At 37.4% G+C, this 13812-nt stretch overlaps 1 protein-coding gene across 1 annotated transcript; it reads right to left on the bottom strand.

Moving 5' to 3' along the window:
* Window positions 1–1247: 1247 nt before the first annotated feature.
* LOC128509760 (H-2 class I histocompatibility antigen, K-D alpha chain-like) lies at window positions 1248–12929 on the bottom strand. Its single transcript, XM_053481595.1, has 4 exons — window positions 12863–12929; window positions 5532–5765; window positions 3703–3978; window positions 1248–1576 (listed from the first exon to the last, which is right to left on the bottom strand). The coding sequence occupies exons 1-4, from the start codon at window positions 12927–12929 to the stop codon at window positions 1248–1250; spliced, it is 906 nt and encodes a 301-aa protein (XP_053337570.1).
* Between the last annotated feature and the right edge of the window lie 883 nt (window positions 12930–13812).

The following is a 13812-nucleotide window of genomic DNA, read 5'->3' as shown; positions in this document are numbered from 1 at the left end:
TAACCACTCGTAACACCAGAGGTATGCAGCAAAGCATTTGTGAAGCCACAACACGCACAACCTTGAGGCGGATGGGCTACAACAGCAGAAGACCTCACCGGGTACCACTCATCTCCACTACAAATAGGAAAAAGAGGCTACAATTTGCACGAGCTCACCAAAATTGGACAGTTGAAGACTGGAAAAATGTTGCCTGGTCTGATGAGTATCGATTTCTGTTGAGACATTTAAATGGTAGAGTCAGAATTTGGCGTAAACAGAATGATTAAACATGGAACCATCATGCCTAGTTACTACTGTGCAGGCTGGTGGTGGTGGTGTAATGGTGTGGGGGATGTTTTCTTGGCACACTTTAGGCCCCTTAGTGCCAATTGGGCATCGTTTAAATGCCACAGGCTACCTGAGCATTGTTTCTGACCATGTCCATTCCTTTACGACCACTATGTACCCATCCTCTGATGCACATTGTTGAATCAATGGCACGTAGAATTAAGGCAGTTCTGAAGGCGAAAGGGGGTCAAACACCGTATTAGTATGGTGTTCCTAATAATCCTTTAGGTGAGTGTATGTATGCATGTCTGTTCAGATAAAACTGGAAATTAAACTTTTGGAATAATTTGATCTATTTAAAAGCGATGTTACAGTATGAACAATTATGTGCCGGATTTAATAATCTACTTTAAAATAAGCTACTTGCTCAATGGAAACAAACCCCTGCACAGATGGATATTAATTAGAAAAAGAATAGTTTATTTTCTGGCTTAAGAATAAATATAATATAAATTACTAGATACTGCTGAGTCTCTGGTTTTGGGTATTGTGGCTTCGGGAAGACAGTTTTGTTTATTTTGTGGCCTAAAAGGACGAATCGTAATGTCATCATCTTGAATCAATTTTCTTGAACAAATTAATTGCAAATTTTACAGATTTCTTTTACAATATTATATTCTTTTGGTACTATTATGAAATGCTTGGTTTTCTTTAGTCGCTACTTTTTCTGTAAATTTGTACCAGCACCCCACACATCTGACATGTACAGTAGTCAGTAAATGCATACCTACAAAACTTGAATACCTGCCTTATTATGGGGAAGATTATTGTGTAAGCATCTCCTCTGTAAAGCCTCTCTTTTAATGAAAAGGGCAATAACAGCGAGAACGATGACTACAGCAACGATAATAGAAAGTGCTGCTCCATTTGATTCTCCATCTGATCCTTCACCTGTTAATTCAGCACAAAGTTATTATCTACTGCAGAAAAAAATCAGCTTTCACTCTCTGCATCTCTAGTTTATAAGGACCTTTTGGTACTTTTAAGATTATCTCCTTCTCCAAGCTGCTATGCTGAACTACGCAGGTGTAGGTGTGTTCCTGCAGCTCCTCAGGTGGGACTTTCAGAATGCTTTTCTGGAAGCTTCCATCCTGGTTGGGTATAGTTTCTCCGTCCTCATGCACGTCCCCATGCACGTCCTCTCCGTCCTTCTTCCAGGTGATCGTCACTGGTTTGAAGAAGAAACTTATAGCGTGACACATCACCCCTGGAGAAGGAGACGAGTGTTTCTGGAACATTGGCATACCTGCAGAGAGACCCAGATAACAGTGTTGTGAAAAAGTGTTTGCACCCTTACTGATTTCATTTATTTTATTTTATTTTCATGTTTGTCACACTTAAATGTTTCATATGAGTTAAATTTCTCTAGCCACACCCACGCCTGATGATTGCGAACAGGTGTGGCAGTAATCAGGCCTGGGTGTGGCTGGAGAAATTGAACTCAGGTGTGATGAACCAGAGTTAAGTAACGTTTTAACAGGAAGGGGGGAACACTTTTTCCCACAGGGCTATGTAGTTTTGGATTTTGTTTTCCCTTAATAATAAAAACCTTTATTAAACTGCATGATTTGTTTACTTGTGTTATCTTTATTGTTTTAGATTATCAAACAAATTGAAATATTAATTAAAGTGTGACAAACACACACAAAAAAAAAAAAAATCAGTAAGGGTGCAAACTGTTTCAGATCACTGTATACAGTGCTGTGCAAAAGTATCTGCCCCTTCCTGTATTTTTATTTTAGGATATTTGTCATACTTGAATGACTCAAGCTGCTATGCTGAACTACGCAGGTGTAGGTGTGTTTCTGCAGCTCCTAAGGTGGGACTTTCAGAATGCTTCTCTGGAAGCTTCCATCCTGGTTGGGTATAGTCTCTCCGTGCTCATGCACGTCCTCATTTATACCATTAAACTAATTTAAATATTACACAAAGATAACCTGAGTAAATACAACATGCAGGTTTAAAATGATGATAAAAATTTTTAGGGGAAAAAAGCTGTCCAAACCTACCTGCCCGATGTGAAAAGTAATTGCCCCTAAACCTTATACCTGGTTGTGCCGCCCTTGGTGGCAATAATTGCAATCAAGCATTTGCAATAACTGGCAATGAGTCTTTAACATCAATGTGAAAGAATTCTGGCCCACTCTTCTACCCAGAATTGTTTTAAATAAGCCATATTGGAGGGTTTTTAAGCATGAGCTGCCTGTTTAAGGTCATCTCAACCGGATATAAGCTTGGACTTTAACTAGGTCACTCCAAAACCTTTTTTTTTTTTTTTCTATTTTGAGCCATTCAGAGGTGGACTTGCTGGTGGGTTTCAGATCACTGTCCTGATGCATAATCCAAGTACTCTGAGCTTGAGGCCACAAACTCATGGCTGGACATACTTTTCTGGTAGAGCGCAGCATTCATGATTCCATCAATTATTTTAAATCGCCCATGTCCTAAAGCTGCAAACTAGCCCAAGACCATCATACTACCACCACCATGTTTGACTGTTGATGTGTTTTCATAAAACACTCAGTTTTACACGACATGTTACGAGATGTACACCTTCCAAAAAGTTCAACGTTTGTCTCATCAGTTCACAGAGTATTTGCCCAAAAGTCTTGGGGATAATCAAGATGTTTTTTGGCAAATGTGAGATGAGAATGGTTTTTGCCTTGGAACTCTTTCATGTATGCCATTTTGGCTCAGTCTCTCTTTCTTATTGTTGAATCATGAACATTGACCTTAACTGAAGTCATGCCTGCAGCTCTTTAGATGTTGTTCTGAGTGATTTCATGAGCTCCTCGATGAGTCGTTTTTGTGCTCTTGAAGTAATTTTGGTAGGCCGGCCACTCCTGTGAAATCCTTTGTAATTTCTAAGGGATTTAGACTACAGTGAACCACAGTGAGAGCCATTATCAATTATAATCACAAGGGTTCCATGTGAACAGCAGTTGAACATGGGTCAGTCTGTCCTAAGGAATGGGCGAATGCCGCTCAGACTTTGTTTTTCATCTGTTCTTCAATTTCTTTACACCATGTTGCTTTTTTGGTCTTTTAGCATGCCTTACTTTGACAGACAGGTTCTATTTAAGTGATTTTTTTTTATTTAACGACGATTTAGATATAACTTTTTCACATAGGGCCAAGTAGGTTTGGACAGCTTTTTTCCCTTAATAAATAAAATCAGTGACTATCTTAGTGTAAAATAAACATTTGTTTGATGTTCTGAATCATTGAAGTGTGACAAATATGCAAAAAATAAATAAATAAATAAACAGCAAGGGGCAAATACTTATTCACAGCAATGTAAATATTACAGTGCGAAAGTATAAAATATTTGTGTGTGGGGGTAGTTACTGTAATAGGGCAGATCATCTTTACCTTTCCGGTCCTGAGTGGTATTGCTGCAGGATACAATCTTCTTTAACTGATCAATACAGTCCTTCTTCAGGAAGTCCTTCCCGTGTTTAGCCCTCTCTCCGTCAGAATTCCACTCCTTAATAAAACACTTGGCTTTATCATTAGCTGCAGTCCAGGTTTCAGTCGTCAGATTCAGACTGATGAAATCCTCTTCATCACAAGTATACTGATCATATCCTCTAGTGGTGCCGTTAGAATCAAGCTCGCAGCCGTACTTCCTATTTAGTACATTAACTCCTGCAGTAACACAGACACACACACACACACACACACACACACACACACACACACACACACACACACACACACACACACACACACACGCGCGCACACCTCTATTAAAATCTGCTGGACAATTATTATTAATTATAATTATTATTAGACTGGTATTTCAGTTGCAGAATAGGATGTGTGACAAGATAACATTCAAAATGTTGATTCTTGGATATAGTAAAATATTTCATTATAATTTTTTTGTTACAGTTTCTTTGGATAAATATTGCTGGTATTTTTTTTTTTGTTTTTATCCAGTGATCCTAGGTTAATGATTTAAATGACCTTTAATGCAGGTTGTGCAAATTTTAGGAAAATGAAGCATATAACAATATTTAAAATCAAATCTATTTTACTAAGCAGAAGTACAGTCATGTGCAAAAGTTAGTACCCCGTCTTTTAATTTTATGTTTTTGTTTAAAAATAATAATCATTTGATCGCAACAGGTCTCAGTATGTGGGCAAATACAACCTCAGACAAACAATAACATATAACTTCTCTTACCATGCCATTATGTGTATAACAAAAATGGGGCCAAAAATTAAAATCATGTTGAAGTATCAAGTACTCCCCATGATTTAATAGCTTGTACTGTACATTCACCTTTAGCAGCAATAACTAAAAACATTTAGTCCCTGTATGACTACTAGTCGTCACGTAATTTTTTCCCATTTGTATTTACAACACGCATTTTAATTTCTACCAAGCTTTAGCTGTTAGACAGATGGCCTTATAATTGCCTCTAAAATATTCTGATATACTGAGGAATTCATGGTTGACTCAGTAATAGCAAGGTGCCCAGGTCCTGTGGCTGCAAAACAAGCCTAGATCACTACCCCTCCACCGCCATGCTAGGTCCTAGTGAGCATGAGGTGTTTCTGCTTTGGTCTCATCTGTCCATAGGACATTGTTCCAGAATTCTTGTTGTTTGTTTAGATGCAGTTTTATGAACCTTAGTCTTGCTTCCTTGTTCCTTTTTATACAGAAGTGGTTCATTCCAGCTTTCTCTTGAAGAGGATAATTACAGTACCTGGTGCCCTTCCAAACAAAACGTACTTGTTCAGTCTTCTTTTAATTGTGCTGTCATGGATTTTACCATTTGACATGCCATTTAACAATGGCAGTGCGTATGACTGCCATTGGAACCTGAGCGCAAAACTGATGTAGTTTCATATTGCAGATGGATAATGATCCAAAACAGCCCAGCGTTAACGTTTTACAGCGTACAGCATGCTTTTCACTTACTGAAGACAAGATTGAAGGCATTTAAAAGTCTTGGCTTCGCTCACATCTTAAGTGTTTCATTTAAGATAAAATGTGGTGATGTACAGAGGCCAATTGGCAAAAACTTTATGTTCCAAACTATATGTATCTGACTCTATTTATTTGATGTTGGAACTCATGTCCCATCATTCAGCCATTCTTTAAGGTTGATCAGAGAAATGAAATTATTTGAAGTGAGTGTAGACAGTATAGCCAGTGTGTGTTAGTGATTAAATCTCTTAGTGTGTTTCACCTTTAGTTTGATTAAAGCTCTGCTCTTTCTCTTGGAGCCAGTGCTGATCATTCCGCACACGTTCTGTCTCTCGTCTCCAGTACTCTCGGTCATCAGCTTCGACATTCTTCATGCAGTCTAGCTTTAAGAGTATCACAGTAATGTTGTTTCCAAAGTATGCAAACTGCTTTCTATCCAGCAGAGCAGCAGTTACTCCTGTGTTGGCAGTGTAGAGGTACTGCAGGGAGTGTGTGTCTGTAAAAGATGAAATATAGTTTCATATAAAGTAAAAATATAATATCGCATAAATTCTGCAAAATAAATAAATAAATAAATCACCAACATCTACTGACTAAATTAATAAAGCCACCCAAGACAGACAGACACACACAAAACTCTACATTTATGCATCATGGCCTCATGAAGCCAAAACCTACATCAACACCTATAACAATAGATATGATAATGGTAATAATCACATAAGACGCTCTGTAAGAGCACAAAGTGAAAACTTGACAAAGTGAAAATCTTTTCATTTTGTGTTTATAATTTGAAAAGTTCCAGTGTCTGGAAATTTGTTTAAGAGTTTGGAAAAAACTGTAAAAACAGATGGGCCATTAAATATAGCTTCATATGTGTATCATTTTATTGTTTAAATTACAGAAGCTAAAATGAAGGATATCACAGGAGGATAACACTCATTTTAATACAAAAGAAGTTAGATTTGTTGATCTCTGTAAGATTTTAGTTCAATTGAACAATTAAACTTTCTAATCTGATCACATACAGTAGGTAGTCAACCAGAGTGCCTATTACCCCTGCGCTCCCTGTTGTTGGTCTTTCGGCTGCTTCCGGCAAGGGGTCGCCACAGCAGAATATTTAGCCCGCACTACAACTTGGCACAGGTTTTATGCCGGATGCCCTTCCTGACGCAACCCTCCCATTTTATCTGGGCTTGGGACCGGCACTGAGCCCAGTGGCTGGGGTTTGGGCACTGGCCAGGAATCTAACCCAGGCCTTCCGCATGGCAAGCGAAACACCTACCACTGAGCTGCCAGTGCCCCATGACCGCACTCCCTCCCGTGACAAAAACGACAGCGGCAAAAAAGTCACATTTCAAAGTCATTCGTAAAATAACCGCCAGGTGGCGCAAAGGGACATTTTGCAAGAGAGCTGTAATTAGCGCTGTTTTTAATTGTCAGTAGAGCTTAAGTCATAAAAAAGTCATATGTTGTATCGAAGAAATATTACACTGATGGTAATTTCCACATCCGAGTTCTTTATACAACAAACATAAAAAATCAGGACCAAAACTATTGATATTTACTGTACAATAATGAGTCAAAAAAATACCCAGCATTGGTAAATGTTGTTTAGAAAGACAATCAAGTTCACTAGCTGACAATTTTATTTGTAAAAAGAAACACACAACTAGAATCAGGACACAAGCAACCCTGCATTTTTAGAATGTAGAAATGCACAGCGCAGAATTAAATCTTTTAACCGATATAAAAATAATAAACGTGCCAAAGATTTAACTCAAATAATTAAAAGGTTAACAAAATTGGAGGATAAAAACTGGGTGACAAGTAGTAGCCTGTATGATGAGTTTTTGCTCATTTTTGTGACTCTCTCCACCACAAACAGGTGAACGGAAATGAACACCGGATCCTGTCTGTTTACAAATCATCATGCCTGCGCTTTGCGTGCACACAGTGTGCTAACTTGACAGCTTGAAAGATTGTGACTTTTTGCTGTCGGTGGTACAGCACAAGGGGGGGCTACTGGAATGTAGAAATGTACAATTTTAGAATATTTTCATTATTTATCATAGAAAATTATGAAGATCAAAATACCCTACTGCATTTCATTCTTATCATAAGAGGCAAAAACACAAGCGCTGCTGACTCACATCGGTCGGTAACAAGACCTGACAATGTTTGAATTTTACAATCATTTAGTTTAATTTATTTCAGTTAATAAAATCTAATTCAAATTAGAAGTGTGACACACAACCCTACAGACACGCCTAGCTTTTCTAATTACACATAAAATTTAAAGTTAACGTTTACTTTGCTTTAATTCAAGGCAAATAAAAAACGCCTACATTTAATTTTAGTTCTAAATTTGTAATGTAGTTTAAGTACTGTGATTGTGAATTAATTTAATTACAATATTTCTCTTGAATTAATCTGAAATCATGTGCTGCTTTCAAGGAACTGCGGCTCAATAATTCTTGAGAGAATTAAAGAAGGCCTGAGGCTTGAGTCTATAGTTATAGCGCCACCTCGAGGTAAAGCCAGCAAACGTACAAACCTATTGCTGTCGCATTATGAACAAACAGTGTACCGGGAACAAAATGAATTTTGTACCATATGTACTGACAAATCATGCCCTGTTATAAACTTACCTGTCTAAAGCCCTATTTGGATGGGACTAGTTTTCCAAACGATGTTCGAGTTTGAATTTTTTTTCAGACAGATTGTGGAAAAAATCTGAATGATTTTAGAAGAAGGCCCCAGTGCTGCCTTATACTGTATGTGTCAGAGTGTGAGACCCTGAAAGACAGTGAGACACACCATGTATATCCTTGACCGCAACTAACTACAATTTAATATCATTACTCTACAAATAGTTACCTGAGAGTTTTCACTGTTAACATTGTTTTTCTCTTTCATATGTACAGTAATATGTTTAAATTGTTTATAAATGTAGATATATTACAAATAATGTAATCGTTATGTAATAATTACTTTGGCAACAATGTGATTTTTAAATATTCAACTGTAGTGATTCAATGCAAACTTTCAATTCCAATTGCATGTGTTACCCTCTGATCCTGTACACTTACTATAAGTAGAGCTAGGGCTGGGTGATATGGCTGAAAACTGTATCACGATATGAGTGTTTCATATCGGTCGATATTGATAATTATTTATATTTTTTATGACCCATTTAAAATAAGGACCTGGAGAAAACAATATTACATTTAAACATTTTGATTTTAAACTTAACCTTCCTCTGATCATAATCCCCTCAGTTATTAAGACAGAAATGTCAACAACCATGGAAAACTCAAATGTAAACATAAGTCTAAAGTCACAATGAACACTTAATTATCTCTTGACATTTAAGGTGCAAAATTAAGGAAAATGTAAGAAATGCTTAATAAAGTGTAATAAAATAGTACAAAGTGCATTTTCTACTTATGAAGAGGAATCCAGCAGACCAGCACGAGACAACGATATGGCGCAACCAAACGTAATACTGTTACATGATTGGCTGTTAGCGTATCACTCACTACAGATGTGGCCATTAAGACTGCATGTGTTTTCCCGCGAGATGCCGCAATTTAGCGCGCGGCGTGCCGTGACCTGCCTTAAGCAACATTCGGGAATTTAAATAAATGTGTTGTGCTTCACTGAATATCCGCCAGATGGCGCATGGAAGGACTTTATCTAAAAGCCGGACCAAGTACTGTACAACGAAGAATTGTATATAATAGTCTAAAACAATATTGTTCCCAATGCTGAAGCAAACATGAATTTTATTTTGCTTTACAACAGATCTTTCATGATGAATGTGTGTATATGTGCTTCATATTATTTTCATAATGATAAAATGAGATGCCCAAATTCGTGCTTTAAAAGTTTCTTATATAGTTTTTGTAATGTCTTAACAGGGACAAAACGGTGAAAGACATGGCAATGCCTTGGTTTAAATGGTGTTGAAATTAATTTAATTTCCTGATAGTAGGCTATCTGATAGTGTTAACTATGCGAATGTCCTGATTCGTGAATATGCCAACATATCTTATTTAAAACGTAAAAATGTGTCGACATCATCAGAAGACATGAATGAACAATATATATATTATCATAGTAAGTAAATACTATTTCATGAATACGAAGTTCTTCTGGCTTTTTATAATAATCATCATATTTGCTGTTTGTGTCCAGCATTGAATAATTATTTCATCCATTATTTAACCACGTCTGGAAATAATAGCTGGAATGTGATGTGATTGTGAATTCATGACTGAAATAAAGCTGTTTGACTTTTGTAAAGTACTTTCACTTTACAAAAGGCAGCGTTTTTATGAAAGGGTTGAGAAACGTGTGTTGTACAGTATTTACAACGCGACAGCGCGCTCAGTTACTCACTTCTCACCTTTTATGTAGGTCTGCTCGGACTTATTAATTCATTTTAAACCACTCAAAAATGCGTGTGTATACAGCTCAAAACCTCCATCAGTTATTAATGATAGCATCTATTTAGAAAAAATGCCCCAGTGATTTCGGAGCTTCAGGAAATCTCCCGGCATAACACCGGGGCAATTCATGTCAGAACTTGAACTTTTTGGTGAACTTGAGCGCGTCAGAAAATAAACGCAAACGTTTTTTTAAATGGTCAGAGTCAGTCTGCTTGCTGTTTTCCCGACGCGTTCATAATCATTAGTCTACTTCTGCCAGTGCGCTCTGGAAAACTTTATGCATGCGGCTGAGCGCTGATTAAAACTATGGAGTAAATTAAAGAGGAGAATCACGATGCCAAATCTAAGTCCTGAGCCCAAACCTTATTTAAATTAAATTTAAAATATTATAAGTAAAAAAACAATAGCCCATGTTTAGAAACAGTTTATAAATTCTTTCTGCCATGAGTTGGCCCGATGTTATGCGCAGAGCGTTCACCAAAAACGCAGACTCACAGTCAACGCCACTTCTACCCCCCCTGCGCGATGTGTATAAATCAATGTGTGTTTGAATAATAAGACTTGCTTCAGCATTAGAAATAATATTGTATTAGGCTAACTTTATTAAAGATTATACACTTTTGTATTCTTTGTTCACACACGTGGGCATCTTAAACTTTTTAGATATTGATCCTTTCTCGATGCAGCGAATTTTCTGAGCAAATTAATAATTTCCATGAATGAAAAGGAGGAAGAAGAAAAGGTTACGCGAAAATAAGAAGGGACAGTGAGGCTGGATCCAGCAGCCCACCACATCCCACATCATAATACATTGGCACATTAAAGTGGAGATAAATTTTTAAAACTACTTACTAGTATAAAAATATAACACAATACAAAAACGTAAAACAAAGTTTCACCGAACATATATTGGGTCATATTTGTAAAACAAAGGAAAGAATAATAAGACAAACAACATATAAAACTACAATATTTTCAGTGTCCAGTACAGTAGCATCAAAAAAAACAGTTTGATAGCAAAATGAGACATTTTGTCAGTATTGTGATTTTTTTTAAATTCATTTATGTATTTCAAAAGATGCAAGACAATACTGCCAAAATGTATCATTTACATGCTGTTAGAAAATACTCTTTGCATTGTCTCTTATTGAGTCACAAGGGTGTTAAAAAGCTATTCATATCATTTAAAGTTATTCATATCAGTGTAGTTAGTATGATTTTGAAAGTGCTTTAACTCCACCTGGCACAGTTTAATCCCAGTAGAACAATCTGACTACATGTGCAGTGCCATAAAAAAAAAGCATTTGCCCTTCCTGATTTATTTTTTCTTTGCATATTTGTCACCCTTGTATGGGTGGAATTTCACCTAAACATTTTATGAGAAAAAGACCGATTGGCCTTTTTTTGTGAGTTATCATCATCTTGATGCATTGTAAGACATACCACTCATCAGTGTAAGCTGCAAGTGCAGCAGGTCAGTGATGATGAACCAGTGCCTGCTGATGATGACCAACACATCTCCCCTGATCTACCAGAGCCAAGTAAAAAGAATGACAAAACTGAATAAAATTAGTAGCAGCATTAACTCGTGCTAGTAATTATTATGGTAGTCAATATTAATTCAAAATAATGTTTCTCAACATTATTTTGTATTAATATTGACTACCATAATAATTAAAATAAGTAACTAGTTTACTAGCGAAGCTAATGCTGCTACTGATTTTATTTCAGCTTACCTGTTCATTTTTATTGCCATTCATTTTAAAATATTGTCTTTATAGATTTATATGTTGTTTGTCTTGATGTTCTTTTCTTCGTTTCTTTGTTTTACTAATATGACCCAATATATATTCATTGATACTTCAAATAATATGTTTAAATAGCATTGATTTCTGTATTGTGTTATATTTTTATACTAGTAACTGGTGTTAAAAATTTATTTCTACATTAATGAGCCAATGTATTATGGTGTGGGCTGCTGTGGGCCAGGAAGTCCAGGGTCACTTTTTGGTCCCAGTCCGCCCCTGTAATAACAAATGAAAAAAGCGCAGTCAAAGCCCGAGGATTCTGCGTTCCCCGGGGGCCAGTCGTGAATAGCTGACACTCAGTGACAGCCAATGAAATCGAAGCATTTTTGTCGCTTTCCACATGGTGTGGCATTGCTTAAATAATAGTATAAAATCGTCCAGACCCTGGTTCGAATCCCGCTCTGGGTGAAAATGTAATAAATTTGAATCCTTTGTTTTACACTTTTTGCTTATGATAATCATTAAATTATAGCAACTGTGAGGTGAGTGCTAATGTGTTTCATAGCTTAAGAAAAAAAATCCCAATTGCAAACATGCATTTAGTACTGAAGCATAACTTGATAATGTAATGGTTATATCGTGGCATTGTAGCGCATAACACCGGCACTGTGGGCACTGGCTGGGAATCGAACCCGGGCCTTCTGCATGGCAGGCGAATTACCTACCACTAAGCCACAACTGCCCGGGCATGTTTAAAGCGCATAAAAACAATAGAACAATACTGTTATAGGCTAACATATCATACATCTTTGTAGTTCTTTTGCACACGCGCGGGTGCGTTACAACAACAATAATAATAATAAATTCGGAGGACTACTACTAATAATAATAATAATTCTGAATGAAAATGAAGAATAAATACATAACAGTTTAAGCTTGACACGTTTATGAGGTCTGACGCTTGCTGTCAATGGGCGCCCTAAGAGACAACATATTTCGGCTTCAGTAGACACACAATAGTTCAGACTGAAACACGACTGCCCCCTACAGGTAATGAAGGGCATTTTTACAGCTTGTAAAAGTCGTGGGATCCCTTTTCTCAAAAGGTGCGTTTTTAAAGGTCAGATCTGTACGTTGCTAGGTTACCAGAGAGCAAGTGCCTTTGTTAATGCAACTGTCATGGGGAACCGGAGGCGGACCAGATTTCTAGCAGTTAGCCCTTGTAGCGTGGGCGGTAAACCCAAACGTGGAAATAGCGCAAACAGGCAGGAAAACCATGCGAGTTATTGTAAGAACTATCTCAAGCCGAAAGCAAGAGTTTATACAATAAAACACGCGTTCCAGCAACACACACTCAATCAGGAATTGGACCCAAAATGGTGAGTACTCACATAAGATCGGGCGAAGAGCTGAAAACGGCATGGGCAGACTCAATGACTGAGTGAGGTGAAGCGCCATGTTGTCTCCTTTTATGCTTCCTGAATCGCAACCGTACTACTTCCGGGTCCTAGTGCTGGTCGCGAAGCGAGACATGAATCGGGCGACATTCGCCTAAACGAGACGTTAGCAAATCTATTTTTACTCTGTTACGGATCCACGTCACGCCGTAACATATTTGCATAATGTCGGCCCACGTTCTACGTCGCAAACAACTTGCCTGCCATCTTACAACTAACGTTACCACACTCTTGTTAATGTGACCGAGCATTCATGCCTTTTTAGGATTTGAGAATAAACGGATTTGTTTTTTTGGATTTGTTTTTTAAGAAAAAAACAAACTGTTTAACTGTTTATTCTCCACCATTTACCAAAACTAAACTCTAACACTCGCGAAGTGCTAATGCCTATCTACGGCAAGCCCCGAGGGAAAAATGCCGAAGTGTAAGGGCACGGAGCATGCGCACTTCACACATTATTAACCCCGGTGAGACCGAACCATACTCCTCTTACACACATACAATAAACACGGACTTCGGACATTTTTCACTTACTCCACATACCGTTTATTATATGTAGTTTGTTAATATTGTTTATATCTTTGTTTGGTTGTTGTGCACCTTTTTCATTTACTTTATTTAGTTTTGTATAATACACATTTGCTTTATCTACTTGTTTGTGTTTGTCCTTTTTTGCTCACCGGCCTTTTAACGCAACACCGACACAAAGATAAAAGACCTCTCGATTTTTGCAGCCACAGTTAATATAAAATAAGCTGGTCGTTACACGGTAAAACCGACGCCATCTTTTCTATGTACAGTATTGACGGGTCTCCAGAGCCGTAGTTTAGTTATGGTCATGGGAGTTTCGTTTTGACACACGCTATAGCGGTAGACCAATCATA

Source organism: Clarias gariepinus, chromosome 21, assembly GCF_024256425.1.
Source record: "Clarias gariepinus isolate MV-2021 ecotype Netherlands chromosome 21, CGAR_prim_01v2, whole genome shotgun sequence".
Taxonomy (NCBI): Eukaryota; Metazoa; Chordata; class Actinopteri; order Siluriformes; family Clariidae; genus Clarias; species Clarias gariepinus.
This window is presented reverse-complemented; position numbering and strand designations above follow the sequence as displayed.